Below are 22,199 nucleotides of genomic sequence, written 5' to 3'. Positions count from 1 at the left end.
TATCTATGCCTCTCATAATTTTATATACCTCTATCATGTCCCCTCTCAGCCTCCTTCACTCCAGGGAAAACAGACCCAGCCTATCCAATCTTTCTTTACAACTCAAGCTCTCCAAACCAGGCAACATCCTTGTGAATCTTTTCTGCACCCTCTCTAGCTTAATCACACCTTTCCTGTAGTGCGGCGACCAGAACTGCACACAGTACTCCAAATGCGGCCTAACCAACGTTATGTACAACTGTAACATGACGTCCCAACTCTTGCACTCAATGTCTCGGCCGATGAAGGCAAGCATGCCATACGCCTTCTTCACCACCCTGTCTATCTGTGTTGCCACTTTCAGGGAACTATGTACTTGCACCCCAAGGTCTCTTTGCTCAAGAACACTCCCCAGGGCCCTGCCATTCACTGTATATGTCCTGCCCTGGTTTAACTTCCCAAAATGCATCACTTCGCACTTGTCTGCGTTAAATTCCATTTGCCACTCCCTTGCCCACTTTCCCAATTAATCTATATCCTGTTGTAACCTTAGACAACCTTCTTCACTGTCCACTATACCACCAATTTTGGTGTCATCTGCAAACTTACTAATCATGCCCCTTACATTCACATCCAAGTCATTAATATATATGACAAACAGAGGGCCCAGCACCGATCCCTGCGGCACACCACTGGCCACCGGCCTCCAATCTGAAAAACAACCCTCCACTACCACCTTCTGCCTCCTATCACCAAGCCAATTTTGTATCCAATTTGCTAGCTCACCCTGGATCCCATGTGTTCGAACCTTCTGGACCAGCCTACCATGCGGGACCTTGTCAAAGGCCTTGCAAAAGTCCATGTAGACAACGGCCATCACCCTGCCCTCGTCAATCCACTTGGTCACCTCCTCGAAAAACTCAATCAAATTCGTGAGACATGATCTCCCACGCACAAAGCCATGCTGACTATCCCTAATCAGACCATGCCTTTCCAAATACATATAAATCTTGTCTCTCAGAATCCCTTCCAATAACTTTCCCACCACTGATGTAAAGCTGACCGGCCTGTTGTTCCCTGGCTTATCCCTGCTGCCCTTCTTAAATAAAGGCACAACATTAGCTATCCTCCAGTCTTCCAATATCTCACCCGTGGCTAACGATGATACAAAAATCTCTGTCAGGGCCCCAGCAATCTCCTCCCTTGCTTTCCAGAGCATCCTAGGATACACCTGGTCAGGCCCTGGGGATTTATCCACCTTAATGTGCTTCAAAGCCTCAAACACCTCCTCCTTTGTAATGTTGATATGGTCCAGGATATCGGTGTTCCCTCCCTTGAACTCACTAGCTTCCATCACCTTCTCCACGGTAAATACGGATGAGAAATATTCATTTAAGACCTTGCCCATTTCCCATGGCTCCACACATAGATTGCCACACTGATCCTTAAGGTACTTATCGAATCTTTTAGGATTCCCCTTTATCTTATCTGCCAGGGAAATCTCATGGCCCCTTTTTGCCCTCCTAATTTTCTTCTTAAGTGTAGTCCCACATCCCCTATACTCCTTGAGGGACTCGCTCGATCCCAGCTGCCTATACCTGCCTCCTTCTTTGCCCTGACTAGACCCTCAATATCCCTCGCCAACCAAGATTCCCTAAACTTGCCAGCCTTGCCCTTCCATCTAACAGGAACATGCCGACCCTGAACTCCTCCTATCTCACTTTTAAAAGCCTCCCACTTGCCAGACGTCCCATTACCTCTAAACAGCCTCTCCCATTCAACTTTTGAGAGTTCCTGTCTGATGCCATCAAAATTAGCCTTCCCCAAATTTAGGACTTCAACCTGAGGACCAGTCCTATCCTTTTCCATAACTATCTTGAAGCTAATAGAGTTATGGTCACTGGTCCCAAAGTGCTCCCCCACAGACACATCAACCACCTGCCCATCCTCATTTCCTAAGAGGAGGTCGAGTGTAGCCCCTTCTCTAGTAGGGCTATCCTGGACACACTTAACAAATTCTTCCCCATCTGATCCCTTAGCACTAAGGCAGTTCCAGTCAATATTAGGGAAGTTAAAATCACCTACTGTTACAACCCTATAATTCCTATACCTATCTGTGATTTCCCTACATATATGCTCCTCCACTTCCCTCTGACTATTGGGGGGCCTATAATATAATCCCATCAAAGTGATTACCCCTTTCCTATTTCTAAGTTCTACCCATATAGCCTCGCTGGACATTCCCCCCGGGATATCCTCTCTCAGTACTGCCGTGATGTCCTCCCTTATCAATAGTGCAACTCCCCCTCCTCTCTTACCTCCACCTCTGTCACACCGGAAAGTTCGGTACCCCGGAACATTGAGCTGCCAGTCCTGCCCATCCCTCAACCACGTTTCCATAATAGCTATAATATCACAATCCCATGTACCGATCCATGCTCTGAGTTCATCTGTCTTACCTGTAAGGCTTGTTGCATTTAAGTAAATGCAGTTTAGCCTACCAGACCTTCCACGCTCCCTGTCCTGCCCCTGCCCGGCCTGCCTACTGGACTTGCTTGCTTTAACCTCTGCATTTGCCTCAACTATCTCATCTGAGAGACTACTACTTTGGGTCCCACCCCCCCCTGCAAGACGAGTTTAAACCCTCCCGAGTAGTGCTAGCAAACCTCCCCACAAGGATATTGGTCCCCTCCAGTTTAGATGCAGCCCGTCCTTCTTGTACAGGTCACCTCTGCACCACAAGAGATTCCAATGATCCAAGTAGCTGAAGCACTCCCGCCTACACCAGCTCTTCAGCCACGCATTCATTTGCCTCATCCTCCTATTCCTATCCTCACTAGCACGTGGCACAGGGAGTAATCCTGAGATTACAACCCTAGAGGTCCTGCTTTTTAACCTTCTGCCTAACTCCCTCTATTCACTTTGCAGGACCTCATCTCTTTTCCTGCCTATGTCGTTAGTACCAATATGGACCACGACCTCTGGCTGCTCACCCTCCCCTTTCAGAATGTCCTGTAGCTGCTCCGAGACATCCTTGACCCTAGCACCAGGGAGGCAACATACCATCCTGGAGTCTCGTTTGTGGTCACAGAAACACCTACCTGCACCCCTTACGATAGAATCCCCTATCACTATAGCTCTTCCAACCCTTTTCCTCCCCTACTGTGCAGCAGAGCCACGAACTTGGCTGTTGCTGCTTTCCCCTGGGAGGTCATTCCCCCCAACAATATCCAAAGCGGTATATCTGTTTGAGAGAGGAATGGCCACAGGGGACTCCTGCACTACCTGCCTGCGCCTACTACTCCGTCTGGTGGTCACCCATCTTGTTTCTGCCTATGCAGCCATTACCTGCGGTGTGACCACCTCACTAAACATGCTATCCACGACTTCCTCAGCATCGCAGATGCTCCACAGTGAATCGACCCGCAGCTCCAGCTCTGTAATGCGGGTAGCCAGTAGCTGCAGCTGGATACACTTCCTGCACACATGGTCGTCAGGGACACTGGAAGCGTCTCTGATTTCCCACATAGCACAGAGCGAGCATATCACGGGGCTGAGCTCTCCTGCCATGATTTATCCTTAGGTTAATTAGTTGCTCCCTTAATTTAAAAAAATACTAATTATATTAGGGGCCTTGTTCTACCCACTTCAATCTAAAGTCCTTAAAATAAAACACTTTAGGAGTACTCACCTTATCACCAGAGATTTTATTTTCAACAAAGAAACAACTTACCCCTTATTTTTTTAAGATATTCTAACAGCTGCTACTCACCAACCAATCACCTTGCAGCTCTCCTGTTGGCTTTTTTTTTCAAAACTCAGGCAATTTGTTGCTGCTCTTTTTAAACACCGCTGGTCTCACTCAGTCTCCTTCTTTCCCACTGTCGCTGCTCTTTTTAAACACCGCTGGTCTCACTCAGTCTCCTTCTTTCCCACTGTCGCTGCTCTTTTTAAACACCGCTGGTCTCACTCAGTCTCCTTCTTTCCCACTGTCGCTGCTCTTTTTAAACACCGCTGGTCTCACTCAGTCTCCTTCTTTCTCGCTGTCGCTGCTCTTTTTAAACACCGCTGGTCTCACTCAGTCTCCTTCTTTCCCGCTGTCGCTGCTCTTTTTAAACACCGCTGGTCTCATTCAGTCTCGATCTTTCCCGCTGTCACTGCTCTTTTTAAACACCGCTGGTCTAATTCAGTCTCGATCTTTCCCGCTGTTGCTCCTCTTTTTAAACACCGCTGGTCTCACTCAGTCTCCTCTGCTGGTCTCACTCAGTCATAGACTGTGAAATCTTGGGTCATCTGTGAAATCGGCCATTTTGCGAACTTGGCGCATTTCAGCAATTGACATAAGCCTCACCTCACTGATTCCTGGGCATGTTGCGAACATCGCACATTTTAGTGATTGACACAAGGTTCACCTCGCTGATTGGTAGATGAGGGAGTGCTTCTGAAGCAGTTTTAAGCAAAACAGTCTCAAGTATTAGCAGACGCGTGAGAATGCCAGAATAACAAATCAAAAATGGCCACAACCATTACTGCAGCACATCATGTGAAAGAATTTGGAAGCCAAATTCTGCATGCTGAGGCGGAGTACTGTTTTGTGCAAGCTGCAATGTTTCATTCGATCACACATGGCGGGCAATGGTTCAGCGCCACCTTGAGTCCTAAAGCCATCGCAACAAAAAGAGAGCCTCTGACAGCACTGCTGGAAAATAAACACGCAAAAAAAAAGCAATGATTTCATCTCTTTTTAAGAAGTGTACAGAGAGCTCAGAAAATCATCAGTTTGTTACAATGAAACTTGTGGATGTTTTTGCAAGCGCCAACATAACATAAAACTTGATCACCCAAAGCTGCGGGTATTCATTCAATGTAATGTGCAAAATGGCAATTGTTTGCCAACTGCAAATAAACCACAACAGGACTACGTACTGAAGGTTTTTGCTGCGCATTGTGAGGAGATGAAGTCACAACTTAACGCATGTGAGTCTTTTGCAATTATTTGTGATGAGTCCACCGATGAGCAAGACAAGTTTGTGCTGTATGTTTTGTTTGATTCTATGTCTGGTAAGGCTGCAGATGTACAATCAGGAAAGCCAACAACAGTGCTCGCAGACTGCGTCCACTTAGAAGCTGTTATTTGCACCACAGTTTCCCAAGCGATAATCAAGACCATTTCAAAGTACAGTGCAGCTTTCAACAAAATGTCCGCTTTCATTAGGACAATGCAACTTACATGACAAAATCTTGCAAATCAGTGCACCAAGGTGTAATGCCTAATGCTGTCCATATTACATTTAATGCACATACAGGGTCGAATTTAGTTGTGCCAATGGGGCTCCCAGCGCCAAGCTGAAAAGGCAGTGAGAATGGGCGGCACAGTGATGCAGTGGTTAACACCGCATCCTCACAGCTCCTGCAACCCGGGTTCGGTTCTGGGTACTGCCTGTGCGGAGTTTGCAAGTTCTCCCTGTGACCGCGTGGGTTTTCGTCGGGTGCTCCGCTTTCCTCCCACAGCCAAAGACTTGCAGGTTGATAGGTAAATTGGCCATTGTAAATTGCCCCGAGCGTAGGTAGATGGTAGGAGAATGATGGGGATGTGGTAGGGAATATGGGATTAATGTAGTATTATTATAAATGGGTGGCTGTTGGCCAGCACAGACTTGGTGGGCTGAAGGGCCTGTTTCAGTGCTGTCTTTCTAAATAAATAAATAAAGAATCCTGACTCGGCCATTTGGAGCCCCCACCAGCATGATTCTATGGTGCCCGGGCAATTAACAGCCTGATGCCCGGACCCCAACCCTTTTAAAGACGGGGATCCCACCTCCAAGAGCAGCTGGCCATCAGAGGGTCGGCAGCTCAATAGTATCGGAAACGCCACTGGGAGCGGTGGCCACTGCCAGAACCACAAGAGGCCTTAGAACCAGGCCCAGTGCTGAGACCAGGACCTCATATAAGTGAGGCGGAGTAACTGGGGTCATTCCAGCAGGCCCAAGCGATGGGATGGGGGCGGGTTGGCATTGAGAGCAGGGAAAGAGGGGTTCAGGGAAGTGGGTTGTTTGTTTGGGGGGGGGGGGCGGAGGTGGGGAGAGACCTCTGCAGGCCACAGGTGCCTGTGGAAGAGGCCACCCCCTCCAAGCCTTCAGTGAGGTCACCTCATTTCACTGGCCAACCTCCCGACATGGCGGAGCCCCACCCAACCCCACCACTGGCTTAATCCCAGTGGTGGCAGGAAAAGGCCCTTAAGTGGCTGTTAATAGGCCTCTTAAGGGCCTCTTAAGACCCACAGCAATGTGGTTAACTCTTACGTGCCCTCTGAAATGGCCTAGCAAGCCACTCAGTTGTACCTAACCGCTACGAAGTCAATAAAAAGGAATGAAACCGGACGGACCACCCGGCATCGACCTAGGCACCGGAAACGACAACGGCAAACCCAGCCCTGTCGACCTTGCAAAGTCCTCCTTACTAACATCTGGGGGCTTGTGCCAAAGTTGGGAGAGCTGTCCCACAGACTAGTCAAGCAACAGCCTGACATAGTCATACTCACGGAATCATACCTTACAGACAATGTCCCAGACACTGCAATCACCATCCCCGGGTATGTCCTGTCCCACCGGCAGGACAGACCCGCCAGAGGTGGTAGCACAGTGGTATACAGTAGGGAGGGAGTTGCCCTGGGAGTCCTCAACATTGACTCCGGATCCCATGAAGTCTCATGGCATCAGGTCAAACATGGGCAACTACCTCCTACTGATTACCAACAACCGCCCTCCCTCAGCTGATGACTCAGTACTCCTCCATGTTGAACACAACTTGGAGGAAGCACCGTGGGTGGCAAGGGCACAAAATGTACTCTGGGTGGGGGACTTCAATGTCCATCACCAAGAGTGGCTCAATAGCACCACTACGGACCGAGCTGGCCGAGTCCTAAAGGACATAGCTACTAGACTGGGTACTGGGTCTGCGGCAGGTGGTGAGGGAACCAACACGAGGGAAAAACATACTTGACCTCGTCCTCACCAATCTGCTTGCCGCAGATGCTTCTGTCCATGACTGTATTGGTAGGAGTGACCACCGCACAGTCCTTGTGGAGACGACGTCCCGCCTTCATATTGAGGATACCCTCCATCGTGCTGTGTGGCACTACCATCGTGCGAAATGGGATAGATTTCGAACAGATCTAGCAATGTAAAATTAGGCATCCTTGAGGCGCTGTGGGCCATCAGCAGCAGCAGAATTGTACTCAAGCACAATCTGTAACCTCATGGCCCGGCATATCCCCCACTCTACAATTACCATCAAGCCAGGAGACCAACCCTGGTTCAATGAAGAGTGCAGGAGGGCATGCCAAGAACAGCACCAGGCATACCTCAAAATGAGGTGTCAACCTGGTGAAGCTACAACACAGGACTATCCGCATGCCAAACTGTGTAAGCAGCATTCGATAGACAGAGATAAGCGATCCCATAACCAACGGATCAGATCTAAGCTCTGCAGTCCTGCCACATCCAGCTGTGAATGGTGGCGGAGAATTAAACAACGAACTGGAGGAGGTGGCTCCACAAATATCCCCATCCTCAATGATGGGAGAGCCCAGCACATCAATGCGAAAGATAACTCTGAAGCATTTGCAACAATCTTCAGCCAGAAGTGCCAACTTGATGATCCATCTCGGCCTCCTCATGAAGTCCCCAGCATCACAGATGCCAGACTTCAGCCAATTCGATTGACTCCGCGTGATATCAAGAAACGACTGAAGGCACTGGATACTGCAAAGGCTATGGGCCCTGACAATATTCCGGCAATAGTACTGAAGACCTGTGCTCCAGAACTTGCTGCGTCCCTAGCCAAGCTGTTCCAGTACAGCTACAACACTGGCATCTACCCTGCAATGTGGAAAATTGCCCAGGTATGTCCTGTACTCAAAAAGTCCAACCCGGCCAATTACCGCTCCATCAGCCTACTCTCAATCATCAGTAGAGTGATGGAAGGTGTCATCAACAGTGCCATCAAGCGGCACTTGCTTAGCAATAACCTGCTCAGTGATGCTCAGTTTGGGTTCCGCCAGGGCCACTCAGCTCCTGACCTCATTACAGCCTTGGTTCAAACATGGACAAAAGAGCTGAACTCAAGTGGTGATGTGAGAGTGACTGCCCTTGACATCAAGGCAGTATTTAACTGAGTATGGCATCAAGGAGCCCTAGCAAAACTGAGGTCAATGGGAATCAGGGGGAAAACCCTCCGCAAGCTGGAGTCATACCTAGCACAAAGGAAGATGGTTGTGGTTGTTGGAGGTCAATCATCTCAGCTCCAGGACATCACTGCAGGAGTTCCTCAGGGTAGTGTCCTAGGCCCAACCATCTTCAACTGCTTCATCAATAACCTCCCTTCAATCATAAGGTCAGAAGTGGGGATGTTCACTGATGATTGCATAATGTTCAGCACCATTCATGACTCCTCAGATAATGAAGCAGTCCGTGTAGAAATGTAGCAAGACCTGGACAATATCCAGGCTTGGGCTGATAAGTGGCAAGTAACATTCATGCCACACAAGTGCCAGGCAATGACCATCTCCAACAAGAGAATCTAACCATCTCCCCTTGACATTCAACGGCATTACCATCGCTGAATCCTCCACTATCAACAGCCTAGGGGCTACCATTGACCAGAAACTGAACTGGAGTAGCCATATAAATACTGTGGCTAGAAGAGCAGGCCAGAGGCTAGGAATCCTGAGGCGAGTAACTCACCTCCTGACTCCCCAAAGCCTGTCCACTATCTACAAGGCACAAGTCAGGAGTGTGATGGAATACTCTCCACTTGCCTGGATGGACGCAGCTCCAACAACACTCAAGAAGCTCGACACTATCCAGGACAAAGCAGCCCGCTTAATTGGCACCCCATCTACAAACATTCATTCCCTCCACCCACCGACGCACAGTGGCAGCAGTGTGTACCATCTACAAGATGCACTGCAGCAATGCACCAAGGCTCCTTGGACATCACCTTCCAAACCCGCAACCTCTACCAACTAGAAGGACAAGGGCAGTAAATGCATGGGAACACCACCAGCTGCAAGTTCCCCTCCAAGTCACACACTATCCTGACTTGGAACTATATCGCCGTTCCTTCACTGTCGCTGGGTCAAAATCCTGGAACTCCCTTTCTAACAGCACTGTGGATATACCTACTCCAAATGGACTGCAGCAGTTCAAGAAGGCAACTCACCACCACCTTCTCAAGGGCAATTAGGGATGGGGAATTAATGCTGGCCTAGCCAGCGATACCCACATCCCTGAATGAATAAAAAAAATAAATTGGACCTCTGGGCTGGAAGGCCGTCATCAGCATGTCCCGCCCCCGACTTCACTGTGTTGTAACGGACCCACCACCCCCTGCCTCCCGCTGCTATTCTATGGGCACCTCCACCTCCTAACCCTTCTCCAGGGGTCCACGAAATCAAGCCCCTAATTTCTCTTGTCTGTGAACTGTGGAAAAGCGAGTTTGCTGAAGTCAACAAACTGGTCAGCTATATTGAAAAGATCTTCAAACACTGCCCTAACCACAAGCTTCAATATAGGCAACACATTGTAAATGCAGCTGAAATGGGGGGGAAAAAAATATCACCCTTCCTCCAGAGCCAGGAATTACATGTTGGAATTCTTGGTTTTGGGCGGTACAGTATCATGCAGCACACCTGAAATACTACTCAGACTTTGTCTCAGAAGTGCTCACACTGACACTGAAAACACAGGTTTAAACAGACCCTTCTAAACAATGCTCAGCTTAATGAGGAGTTTCAATTTGTTGCTTGGTTTTAATCTCGACACATCACAATCCACAAAGCTTATAATAAAGTAATGGATGTCCTGTTCTGGGCTGAAGCATAGTCAAATGAACTCTGATGACGCTGAATTAAGTGCCTGTTCTTAACAGATGTTTTTTTGCATGGCAAAGAAGCTCAAACAATATTACTGCAAGGGGGAAGAGTCAAGCAGTGAAGAAAAAGCAGCTCAGAGATTTCAACAACCTTCTGCGGCATTCCTGAAAGCTGTGCGTATCTTTGACCCCGCACAAATGCAGCTGTTGATGGTGGATTTAAACTTGATTGATGCAATTCCTGGCTTTGACAAACTGTACTCTGGAGATTCTAATTATAAAAGCATTGGAAAAGAAGCAGATTGTATTTTGCCTGTGCTGCAGTTTTGGAACTCTGCGGAATGCAGAATCTCCCACCTTGCAAGGCTAGCAAGGTGCTGTTTGACAATTCCAACAAACTCTGTGGGTGCAGAGAGATGTGTCTAAACATGGACAAGTGTTCACTGTGCAGATAGGGAATGAAGAAAGAGGCATAAATGGGTTGTTCCATGCTTACATTCAACCACTGATTTCAGTGAGTAAAGAATGTGACCTGTTTATAGTCAGCTTTTTCACAATAATTTTTGAGTACACAATAACTGCCACTTGAAACCAGAAACCTCCCTTGTCTTTTTTTTAAAATAGATCATAATCATGGTTTGTTGAAGCATCATGAAATTTATGATTTAAATCTGTGAAATCGTGAAATGCACAGTTCTTAAAATGTCGTGACCGTGACATTTGTAAAATTTGACCGTGAATTTGGTCGGGCCCTAATAATTATCAATCATCTTCGGTGAGTGAAGAAACTGGGCAATGAAACCCAGCCTTTGCATTCAGGAAGTGGGAACATCTCCTGATTGAGAGACGAGTCATAATGATCAACTGGGCACTCTGCAAATCTCACAGTCAATAAGCCTTGGACAATGGTTTACATGATTGTGTACATCCAACCGTGTAGGTAGCATCACACTGTCTGAAAGTTCCATAATGAAATGATTCAAAGCTCAGTTAATCACTCACTGTGGTTGATTGACAGTTCTAAGGAGAAAAGAAACCTGATAAATTGCGCATCACTGAATTAAAAGCGATTTTTTTCTGTTTGGATGACTTAGGGAACAAATGGGAAAACCCGCACAAAATATGGTGCTACTTCTTCAAAGCCATTCACCGAAGAAGCAATTATGTTAAATATGATTGGAGAGGATGCTTCCTTAGAATTTAGGAGGAGGCCATTCAGCCCCTCTAGTCTGTTCTGCCATTCAATTAGATCATATCTGATCTGTATTTTAACTTCATCTACCCAACTTGGTCCATTAACACTTAAGACCCTTGCCTAACAAAAATTAATCAATCTCAGTTTTAAAATTTTCTATTGACCCCTAGCCTCAACATTTTCTTTGGGAGAGGGTTCCCAATTTCCATTGCCCTTTGTGTAAAGAAGTGCTTCCTAGCATTAACCCTAAATGGCCTAATACTAATTATAAGGTAAACAAATAATAAATGCAAAATACTGCAGATGCTGGAAATCTGAAATAAAAACAAAAAATGCTGGAAATACTCAGCAGCTCTGGCAGCATCTGTGGAGAGAGAAGTAGAGATAACGTTTCAGGTTAGTGACTCTTCATCGGAACTGGTAAATATTAGAAATGTAATAGTTTTTAAGCAAGTAAAGCAGGGGTGGGGCAAGAGATAACAAAAGAGGTGTTGATAGGACAAGGTCACAGAGAATAACTGACCAGAAGGTCATGGAGCAAAGGCAAACGGTATGTTAATGGTGTGGTGAAAGACAAAGCGTTAGTACAGAGAGGGTATTAATTGACAGAAAATTGAACAGCCCCGCCCCAAGCACAAACATGAAAAAAAAGTGGATAGGTACAGTAGAAACAAACTAAACAAACTAAAATAAAATAAACAAAGAAAAAATAAAAAATAAAAAATAATGAAAAATAAAAATATAAAGGGGAGCCTGTCATGCTCTGAAATCATTGACCTCACTGTTCAGTCTGTCAGGCTGTAGCGTACCTAATCAGTAAATGAGATGCTGTTCCTCGAGCTTGCATTGATGTTCACTGGAACACTGCAGCAATCCCAGGACAGAAATGTGGGCATGAGAGCAGGGGGGTGTGTTGAAATGGCCAGCAACCGGAAGCTCGGGGTCATGCTTTCGCACTGAGTGGAGGTGTTCCGCAAAGTGGTCACCCAATCTGCATTTGGTCTCTCCAATGTAGAGGAGACAACACTGTGAGCAGAGAATACAGTATACTACATTGAAAGAAGTACAAGTAAATCGCTGCTTCACCTGAAAGGAGTGTTTGGGGCCTTGGATAGTGAGGAGAGAGGAGGTAAATGGGCAGGTATTACACCTCCTGCGATTGCAGCAGAAGGTGCCATGGGAAGAGGTAATGGAGGAGTGGACCAGGGTATCGCGGAGGGAACGATCCCTTCAGAATGCTGACAGAAGAGGCGAGGGGCGTTTGGTACTGGCATCACGCTGGACGTGGCAGAAATGGCGGAGGATGATCCTTTGGATGTGGAGGCTGGTGGGGTGGAAGGTGAGGACAAGGGGAACCCTGTCGTGGTTTTGGGAGGGAGGAGAAGGGGTGAGGGCAGAGGTGTGGGAAATGAGCCGGATTATAAGATGTTGCCTCCCTGTTCTGGACTCTCCCACCAGAGGAAATAGTTTCTTTCTCTCTACCCTTGAATCCTTTAATCATTTTAAACACATCAATTAGATCACCTCTTAATCTTCTATATTTAAACCACCACAAGCCCATTCTATGCAACCTGTCCTCAGAATTTAGCTTGGCATAATTCTGGTGGATCTATACTGCACCCTCTTCAAGGCCAATATATTCTTCCTGAGGTGAGGTGCCCCAATGGGGTCTAACCAGAGCTTTCTACAGCTGTAGAATAACTCACCCTTTTGTGTTCCAGCCCTCTTGAAATAAAGGGCTATATTCCATTAGCTTTTAAAATTATTTTTTGTACCTGTCAACCGGTATTAGTGATTTTTGTGCACAGACTCCTAAATCTCTCTGCTCATCCATAGTTCCTAGCTTCTCACCATTTAGAAAATACTCTGATCTATCTTTCTTCGGTCCACATTGAACTCAATCTGCCACAGTTTTAGCCACTCACTTAAACTTATCAATGTCCCTTTGCAATTTTCTGTACCCATCTATATTACTTACAGTGCCACTTGGCATTGTCATCAAACTTAGATATGCAGCTCTCTCCTTTCATCTAAGTCATTTATGAATATAGTTAAAAGCTGAGGCCATTCCACTAATCACATCCTGCCAACTTGAGTACATACTTACTCTCTCTACTCTCTGCTTCCTACCTCTTAACCAATTTCTTATCTAAGCCAATAGGTTGCCTCCAATTCCATGCACTCGCAATTTTGTTGGCAGTCTCATATGTGGAACCTTGTTGAATGGCTTCTGGAAGTCCATATAAATGATATCCATAGATTCCCTTATCTACCATGTTAGTTAACTATTTCAAAAGTTAGCTGAAGTTAAAACTGAAACTAAAAGACAGAATTAGAATCTTCTACAGCAAACACACTGACTGCTCTGAGAAGACATTGTACTGAGATATTGTAAGAACTGACATATTTTAAAGTGCTGTAAATAAACACAGTGATTTAATACAAGTGTGATATCTGCATTGCTCAGGTATACAGGTATACATAATATATCCAGCAACCTGGTGTAAACATAACAAAAACATGGCGATGAAGATGATTTAACAAAATTTAATGTTACCAGCTTCAGAACCTTTTCTTCCAATGCCAGGAAATCCTCCCTTTTGCTGGGAGCGATGGATTTTGGGGTTCAAGACCTCCTTGCTCACTACAGAGATGGATAGCCCAGATATAGCAGCCGTAAGAAAGTGATACTTGTACATTGTCTAGGAGCAGAAGGCCAGTACATATTCAAGCAGCCCCTAGGAATCAATGTTTTTTGCTTGTTGTTCATGATCTACATAGCAAATGGGCGGAAATCATTACAACTAATTCCATTACAACCACTTCAGTCACTGACATCCTGGACAAGTTATTTATAAAATGGAGTTTGCCGGAGACTATCACTACAGACAATGGACTGCAGTTTGTTTCCAGTCAGTTCATGGAGTTTCTAGCAAATTACAGAATTCATCACCATCTGACATCACGCTACAACCCGCAATCAAATCGTGGCGTTAAACGATTCAACAGGGTGATAAAGAAAAGTCTGAAAGCTAGTATGTCGGAGGGGAAAACATTCAAACAGTCCATTCATATCCCACTCTGCACATATCGATCCACTCCACACTCTCTGACTGGAAAGACACCAGCCGAATGTATGATAGGCCATAAATTTCACATGCCACTGACCATTCTTTATCTATTTTATTTATTTAGAGATACAGCGCTGAAACAGGCCCTTCGGCCCACCGAGTCTGTGCTGACCAAGAACCACCCATTTATACTAACCCTACAGTAATCCCATATTCCCTACCACCTACCTACACTAGGGGCAATTTACAATGGCCAATTTACCTATCACCTGCAAGTCTTTGGTGGTGGGAGGAAACCACAGCACCGGCAAAAACCCACACGGTCACAGGGAGAACTTTCAAACTCCGCACAGGCAGTACCCAGAATTGAACCCAGGTTCCTGGAGCTGTGAGGCTGCGGTGCTAACCACTGCACCACTGTGCCATCACTACCAGTTAATGAGAATGTCAGAGTGAAAGCAAATGAAATTACAAAGCAACAAGGCAAAACACAAACATACTTTGACAAACGTACAAGAGCAAGGGTACCACAATTTAAAGTTGGACATTGGGTTTATATCAAACGGCCAAATCGCAACCATAAAATTGCTTCATCAGTATTGGGTCCAAAGCAAATTAAACGGTTGCTCGGTGCCTATGCTTATCTGTTGAATGACAACACCACATGAAATGTGAGACGTTTGATAGGGAGTAGACCAGGATATTTTGAGGATAGTGGTTATGAGGATACATTTCCTTTTCCTATGAGTGATTTTGATCATCCACCTCATCAAGCTGATCAAACAGATCCACAACCTTAAATTCATAAATCTAATTGAAGACCTAAGAGACCTTCCTATCTCAAAGACTATTTCTGTCTTTAGAGAAAACAGACAAGTTTAACACTAAGAAATTACTTGATGTATATATGTTTGTGGTTTAGAATACTTTAATTCAAAAATAATGTCAAAAGGGGGAAAATTGATTGATCTGGGTTTGATTGCATTAGTCTGTCCATTGATCTGTGGTCACAGTGTTTGATTGCTTATGCCTATGGGTGGAGCTTGCAAGTTAAAACTGAAACTAAAAGACAGAACTAGAATCTTCTACAGCAAACACACTGATTGTTATGAAAATACATTGTACTGAGATCTTCTAAGAACTGATATATTTTAAAGTGCTGTAAACAAACCAGTTGGTGATTTAATACAAGTGTGATATCTGCATTGCTCGGAGATAAATCAGATATACACAATATATCCAGCAACCCAGTGTAAACATAACAACTTACCCTTTACAAACCATGCTGGCTTTCTCTGGTCAGCTTTTATTTTTCCAGGTGCTCTTTCCCTAATAACAGATTCCAGTAACTTGTCCACAACTGACATTAGACTTATCGGCCTATAATTACATAGCTTGTCTCTCTTACCCTTACTGGTAGGAGAAAACTGTAGCTTTCTCGGATCAGAGAGAGCCCAGATTAATCTCAGTGGTATCCTGTTTGACTGGTGGAAGTGCATTTTTGAGGCTTGATGAGGCTTTTTGGCACAAATTACATTATCAGAAATAGATTATTTTTAAAACACATAAAGCTGTTACAAAGGACTCTGACCAACTTTAACAGCCCTTTGTTTGTTTTATTTTGCTCAAACATCAAATACTGGTAATGCAATTGAAAGGGAGTAGTGTGGGTATGTTAGAGGAGTCGAACTATTAGGTATGATTAGGCTGTGTAGAGTTTCACACTCTCAGAAAGAGGTAGATATTTTAGTTAATGAGACAGAGAAAATATAGTCACAGCCTTGGGAAGAACAGGTGACTTTGGACAAATGGATTGCTCCCAAAACTCTCCGCCACTGGGGGATTTCCTCACCTCATCGCTGGGTTTGCCGTAGACTAATTGATAAAGATTTATTGCTATGATTAGTCAACACCTCCAAAATCCTTGTATCATGTGACAACCAGGATGGTTGCTGGTGAACTAAATGGACCTTGGTCCTTTGTCGACCAACCATTCCCAAGTTCCCAAACCCAAAGCACAACCTTCAGATATGCCAGGTGACAGATTCAAGGTTGTGGTGTTTAGACAAGATGCCAAGAAGTATTTATTGTTATGTAAGGTGATCAGCGTCTGAAATAGTTTCGTGGGAAAGATATTCTGAGGTTAGGATACAGGACCAATTCATGGTTAGCTATGATAAAACAGTACTGTTGGGATTTTGAAAGGATGAGTAATCCCAAGGGCTTTCTTCATCAGAACATATATTGTAATTCAATGGCTATCTGAGTGGAGCTACAGAACAGAATAGCAAGGCGCAGATTAATTAACATAAGCATTCACAACAACACAAACACTGCATCACATTGAGTCAGTACCTGGATCCCTGCTGAGTTAATTCAGCTCCCTTGCACTGCCAGAATCAGCAACCCTTGCTAACACTGTTGAGCTCAGTAAGCTGCCCCTTGCATTATCAGGTTTAGTAAATCCTAACCTCATCTCACCACTTTATGCTCAATAACCTCTTCCTTGCATTATCAGCTTCATCTACCCTCCTACTTTGCACGATCTGGCGCAGTAACCCCTTCCTTATACTGATTTACCTAGTACTCCCCTCCCTTCACACTATCTACCTTACCTTCCTTACATTGTATATCTTAATACTCTTTCCACATGTTATCCAGCTTAGAAACCCTTTCTTGATTATTGCCTATCTCAGTACCCCTCCCTTCACTATCCAGCTCAGCAACCCCTTCCTTCCATTACCTGTCTCAGCATCCTCCCCTCATACCATCCAGTTTAGCACCCACTTCTTCACACTTCCCAACTCAGTAATCCCTCCTTGAACTATTTCATTTCACTAGCCCTTCCTTCACATTGTCTTGGTCCGCAACCCCTCCCCCATGATGTCAGGCCCAGTAACTCTTGGAGGACTGAATCCCTTCTTAGACAGCATTTAATGTGAGACTTCCACTTCAAAAAGGGATCCTGATGGAGAGCGTTCTTTAGAAAAAAAATGGACCTGGAGAATGCACCCCATCTCTTCAAAAGGTTGGTCCCAATAGAGTGTTTCTTCCTTTGAAAAAGGTTGCAATCGTCTTTGAAATTCCAGTGGCAATCTAATTTCAGGCAGTTGTAGCAATCTGCTGAAGTTTGGGACAACTCATGGACTGGTTGTGCCGAATGACCTGTTTCTGTGCTGTATATTCTATGTAATTCATTAAAGCAGCTTCAAGCCTTAGTTATTCCGTATGATTATCTCAGGTCATATGTTGGCTGTGAAAGAGGAGAGGTAAGTAACCCAGACAGAGTATCTATAGGCCTTGAGCCACACAGGGAGTTCAACAAAAGACAGTGAGCACCAGCATTATGCACTGCCCCAGCTCTAAGATAACAGCCAGGTAAAGCCAATGGCACAGACAAATGTGAAATGAGCAGTCAACGGTTGTGGTGATGGCTTGAGTCCGCTTCCGTCTTTGGTGATGTTGAAATGTTGATTCACCGAGAGGTAGAACAGATGGATGGGTGATGGGGGTTGAGGGGGAGGAAGGGGAGGGTGGATAGTGAGATGGATGGCAATCACAAAGGCGGGAAGTGCCAGGAAAGGGTGAAAAAGAAAAAAGAATGAATATAAATTAATAATTTTTCAAAGCATATTGATAGTCTCACAAACAAGACATTCATCAGGCAACGTAGCAAAGAACATCAGGAAAAGGGTCAAGAGCCTAGAGACTACTGCTGGTGATATAAGATGGGTGAACACGCAAGACCTTAGTATGGCGTTCCTCTGTCCACCAGTTCAGCAAAGGCATAATCCAGCAATTTAGGTTGCTGCCTACATTAAAAAAGTGGCCAGAGAAATAATGTACAGACATATTTGATGTTCACCACCTTCAACAGTAATCTCTCAGCTAATTTGAGAAATGTTTCATTCAGATCCTAACAGAGTAAAACATTTATTCATAAACACAGTGATTGACAGCCTTCCAAAGTGGGCGGGCTCCTCCGGCCGCTACGTCAGTGACTTCAAGCATAATGGGATTCCCTCTGTCCACTATTTCTTTTGGAGCTCCTGCATAGGGAACATAAGAACCGTTCACCCTATGCATATGATGTTGTTATGGCATAACGGTCACCATAAATTCATCTCTGCAATGAGCACAAGATGTCATGTGACCAATTGTGCGCACTGCAATATTGAGTTGGCCACCACAAACAGCTTATGGTTTGTAAAATGTGAAAGATTACATTATACAACTCCCTTAAAAAGGATTTTCTGGTAAGTACTGATGGTACAATGATCAAAATGGGGATCTGCTTGTCCTGTTCTCTACTCAAAATAAAAACAGCTATCCTCTTTATTTTACAGCTGTTTTGACTTGGAGCCAGAAGATACCTCTGCCATCCAGGGAATTTAAATGTGCAATAAACATAAATGAACAGACAGTATCTGCTGATAATGCCTTCCTCCTCACAACCTCAGCAGAAGAACCTAATCAAGCCATTATTGGACAAAGGGAAACAGAGAGAATGATCCAAAAATTGAATGAACGAGAACTGTCCACAGAGTGCAAGCCTGGACAGTATAATACTTAGATATTAAATGCCTAAAACATTGCATCAAATATTCTGGAGCATAGGTGAAGGTGGGTTTTGATTCACGAGTGAATGTCAATTTTTTGCTTGATGAAAAGGCTTTGGATATGAAGGTATTCAATGAATATTCAATTTCACCTTTGGGCGTTCAAGCTCTTGTCTTCAAGTTTCACATAGATGTATACCATAGAGCTTTGGCGCTCACGCAAGTTTAAACTTATATTCCCATTAATTTGCATATATCTAAAGTTGATGACACTCTTAGATACTCCTATGTAGGATTTATCCACCAATGAGACAACAGTACCAAAAGCTTATTCTTGGTCAGACATCATCTGAAGTACTGTATGCAGTTCTGGGCACTGCATGTTAGGAAGGATATATTGACCTCAGAGGGGGTACAGTACAGATTTAGCAAAATAGTACTGGGGACTAAAGGGTTAAATTATGAGGACAGATGGTAAACTTGGCTTGTATTTCTTGTGTTTAGACAGTTAAATGGTGAACTAATTGAAGTTAAAAGTATTTAAGGTACATTGAGCATACTGAGGGCTTTAACAAGGCCACACCTGGAGTGCAGTTTTGGTTTCCTTACCTAAGGAAGGACATACCTGCAATAAAGGTTCACTAGACTGGTTTTTGGGATGAGGAGATTGGTCTAGGCAGAGAAGTTGAGTAGCCGAGGCTTACATTCCCCGGAGTTTAGAAGAATGAGAGGTGTTCTAATTGAAGCAGATAAAATTCTAAAGGGGCTTGACATAAAGGTTGAGAAAATGTTTCCACTTGCTGGGGAATCTAGAACATGGAGTCACAGTCTCAGAGTAATGGGTCGGCCATTTAGAACAAAGAACAAAGAGCAGGACAGCACAGGAACAGGCCATTCGGCCCTCCAAGCCTGCGCCGATCTTGATGCCTGTCTAAACTAAAACCTTCTGCACTTCCGGGGTCCGTATCCCTCTATTCCCATCCTATTCATGTATTTGTCAAGATGCCTCTTAAATGTCGCTATCGCACCTGCTTCCACCACCTCCCCCGGCAGCAAGTTCCAGGCACTCACCACCCTCTGTGTAAAGAACTTGCCTCGCACATCCCCTCTAAACTTTGCCCCTCGCACCTTAAACCTATGTCCCCTGGTAACTGACTCTTTCAGCCTGGGAAAAAGCTTCTGACTATCCACTCTGTCCATGCCACTCATAACTTTGTAAACCTCTATCATGTCGCCCCTCCACCTCCGCCGTTCCAGTGAAAACAATCCGAGTTTATCCAACCTCTCCTCATAGCTAATGCCCTCCAGACCAGGCAACATCCTGGTAAACCTCTTCTGTACCGTCTCCAAAGCCTCCACATCCTTCTGGTAGTGTGGTGACCAGAATTGCACACAATATTCCAAGTGTGGCCTAACTAAGGTTCTGTACAGCTGCAGCATGACTTGCCAATTTTTATACTCTATGCCCCGACCGATGAAGGCAAGCATACCGTATGCCTTCTTGACTACCTTATCCACCTGCATTGCCACTTTCAGTGACCTGTGGACCTGTACGCCCAGATCTCTCTGCCTGTCAATACTCCTAAGTGTTCTGCCATTTACTGTATATTTCCCACCTGTATTAGATCTTCCAAAATGCATTACCTCACATTTGTCCGGATTAAACTCCATCTGCCATTTCTCCGCCCAAGTCTCCAACCGATCTATATCCTGCTGTATCCTCTGACAATCCTCATCACTATCTGCAACTCCACCAACCTTTGTGTCATCCACAAACTTACTAATCAGACCAGCTACATTTTCCTCCAAATCATTTATATATACTACAAACAGCAAAGGTCCCAGCACTGATCCCTGCGGAACACCACTAGTCACAGCCCTCCATTCAGAAAAGCACCCTTCCACTGCTACCCTCTGTCTTCTATGACTGAGCCAGTTCTGTATCCATCTTGCCAGCTCCCCTCTGATCCCATGTGACTTCACCTTTTGTACCAGTCTGCCATGAGGGACCTTGACAAAGGCTTTACTGAAGTCCATGTAGACAACATCCACTGCCCTTCCTTCATCAATCATCTTCGTCACTTCCTCAAAAAACTCAATCAAGTTAGTGAGACACGACCTCCCCTTCACAAAACCATGCTGCCTCTCGCTAATAAGTTCATTTGTTTCCAAATGGGAGTAAATCCTGTCCCGAAGAACCTCTCCAATAATTTCCCTACCACTGACATAAGGCTCACCGGCCTTTAATTTCCTGGATTATCCTTGCTACCCTTCGTAAACAAAGGAACAACATTGGCTATTCTCCAGTCCTCTGGGAACTCACCTGTAGCCAATGAGGATACAAAGATTTCAGTCAGGGCCTCAGCAATTTCCTCCCTTGCCTCCCTCAGTATTCTGGGGTAGATCCCATCATGCCCTGGAGACTTATCTACCTTAATGCTTTGCAAGACGCCCAACACCTCCTCCATTTTGATAACGACATGACCCAGACTCATCATCCAAGTCCTTCTCTTTGGTGAACACTGATGCAAAGTGTTCATTTAGTACCTCGCCCATTTCCTCTGGCTCCACGCATAGATTCCCTCCTCTGTCCTTGAGTGGGCCAACCCTTTCCCTGGCTACCCTCTTGCTCTTTATATACGTATAAAATGCCTTGGGATTCTCCTTAAACTGAGATGAGGAGAAATTTCTTCACTCAAATCATTCTTTCGAATTCTCAACCCCAGAGAGCTGTGGATGCTCAGTCATTGCGTATATTGAAAACTGGGATTGATAGATTTTTGGGTACTAAGGAATTAAGGGATATGGGGATGGTGCAGGAAGGTGGTGTGTCGGTAGGAAATCAGCCTTGATCTTACTGAAAGATGGAGCACGCTTGAAAGGCTAAATGGCCTACTTCAGCATTTATTTCTTATGTTCTTATACAGAGAACCTATTTGCTCTGGTGAGGGAATCCAGAACAAGGAGCCACAAACTTATAATTAGAGTTCGACCAGTCAGGAGTGAAATCAGGAAGCACTTTTCACACAATGGGTAGGATAATGTGGGGCTGCATTTTGTTGTGATGATGGGGGCCCCGGGAGCGGGCGGGAAGGTGAGGGGAGACCCCCGAAGCTATTTAACAGTGGGCAGCCAATTAACTGGCTGCCGTCCGGGATGCCAGCCCTTTAAAGGATGAGCTTGCACCTCCAAAAGTTGCCAGCCAATCTTCAGTAGCAACAGCGCCATTGGGAGAAGTGGTGACTGCCAGTACTGCAGGAGGCCTTACTGCAGCCAGTACATCTGGGACCCTGGTTGAGGTGAGTGGGGTTGGGGTCACCAGGGCCATTGAGACATGCCCTGATGACAGGGTGGGGGGTGGGGGTGGTGAAGTGTGTTGCTGAGGGTTGGATGGATCTTTCTTGCCACCAGGGGGACCCTCCGAGGCCCTTGATTGCCCCCAAAGGAGGGACCCCACTCCTGACCCCACTCGGAAGTTGTGGTTGCCCGAGCTTATACTGAGTCAGAGAGAGAGAGCAGCGA

At 45.4% G+C, this 22,199-nt stretch overlaps 1 protein-coding gene across 3 annotated transcripts in view; it reads right to left on the bottom strand.

Annotated features, from left to right (window-relative positions):
• The window catches only part of LOC137374715 (neural cell adhesion molecule 2-like), a 1,514,570-nt gene that overhangs the window by 121,237 nt on the left and 1,371,134 nt on the right, over positions 1 to 22,199 (bottom strand). The window contains exon 16 of one of the 3 annotated variants that reach the window (XM_068041262.1): positions 15,043 to 17,569. The exons of the other annotated variants lie outside the window; for them this stretch is intronic. Coding sequence (XP_067897363.1) covers positions 17,481 to 17,569 — 89 coding nt within the window. The 3' untranslated portion in view covers positions 15,043 to 17,480. Of the gene's footprint in view, positions 1 to 15,042; positions 17,570 to 22,199 lie in introns of those variants that run through there. 3 annotated transcript variants of the gene reach the window in all.

This window comes from Heterodontus francisci, chromosome 10 (genome assembly GCF_036365525.1).
Source record: "Heterodontus francisci isolate sHetFra1 chromosome 10, sHetFra1.hap1, whole genome shotgun sequence".
NCBI classification, from domain to species: Eukaryota; Metazoa; Chordata; class Chondrichthyes; order Heterodontiformes; family Heterodontidae; genus Heterodontus; species Heterodontus francisci.
This window is presented reverse-complemented; position numbering and strand designations above follow the sequence as displayed.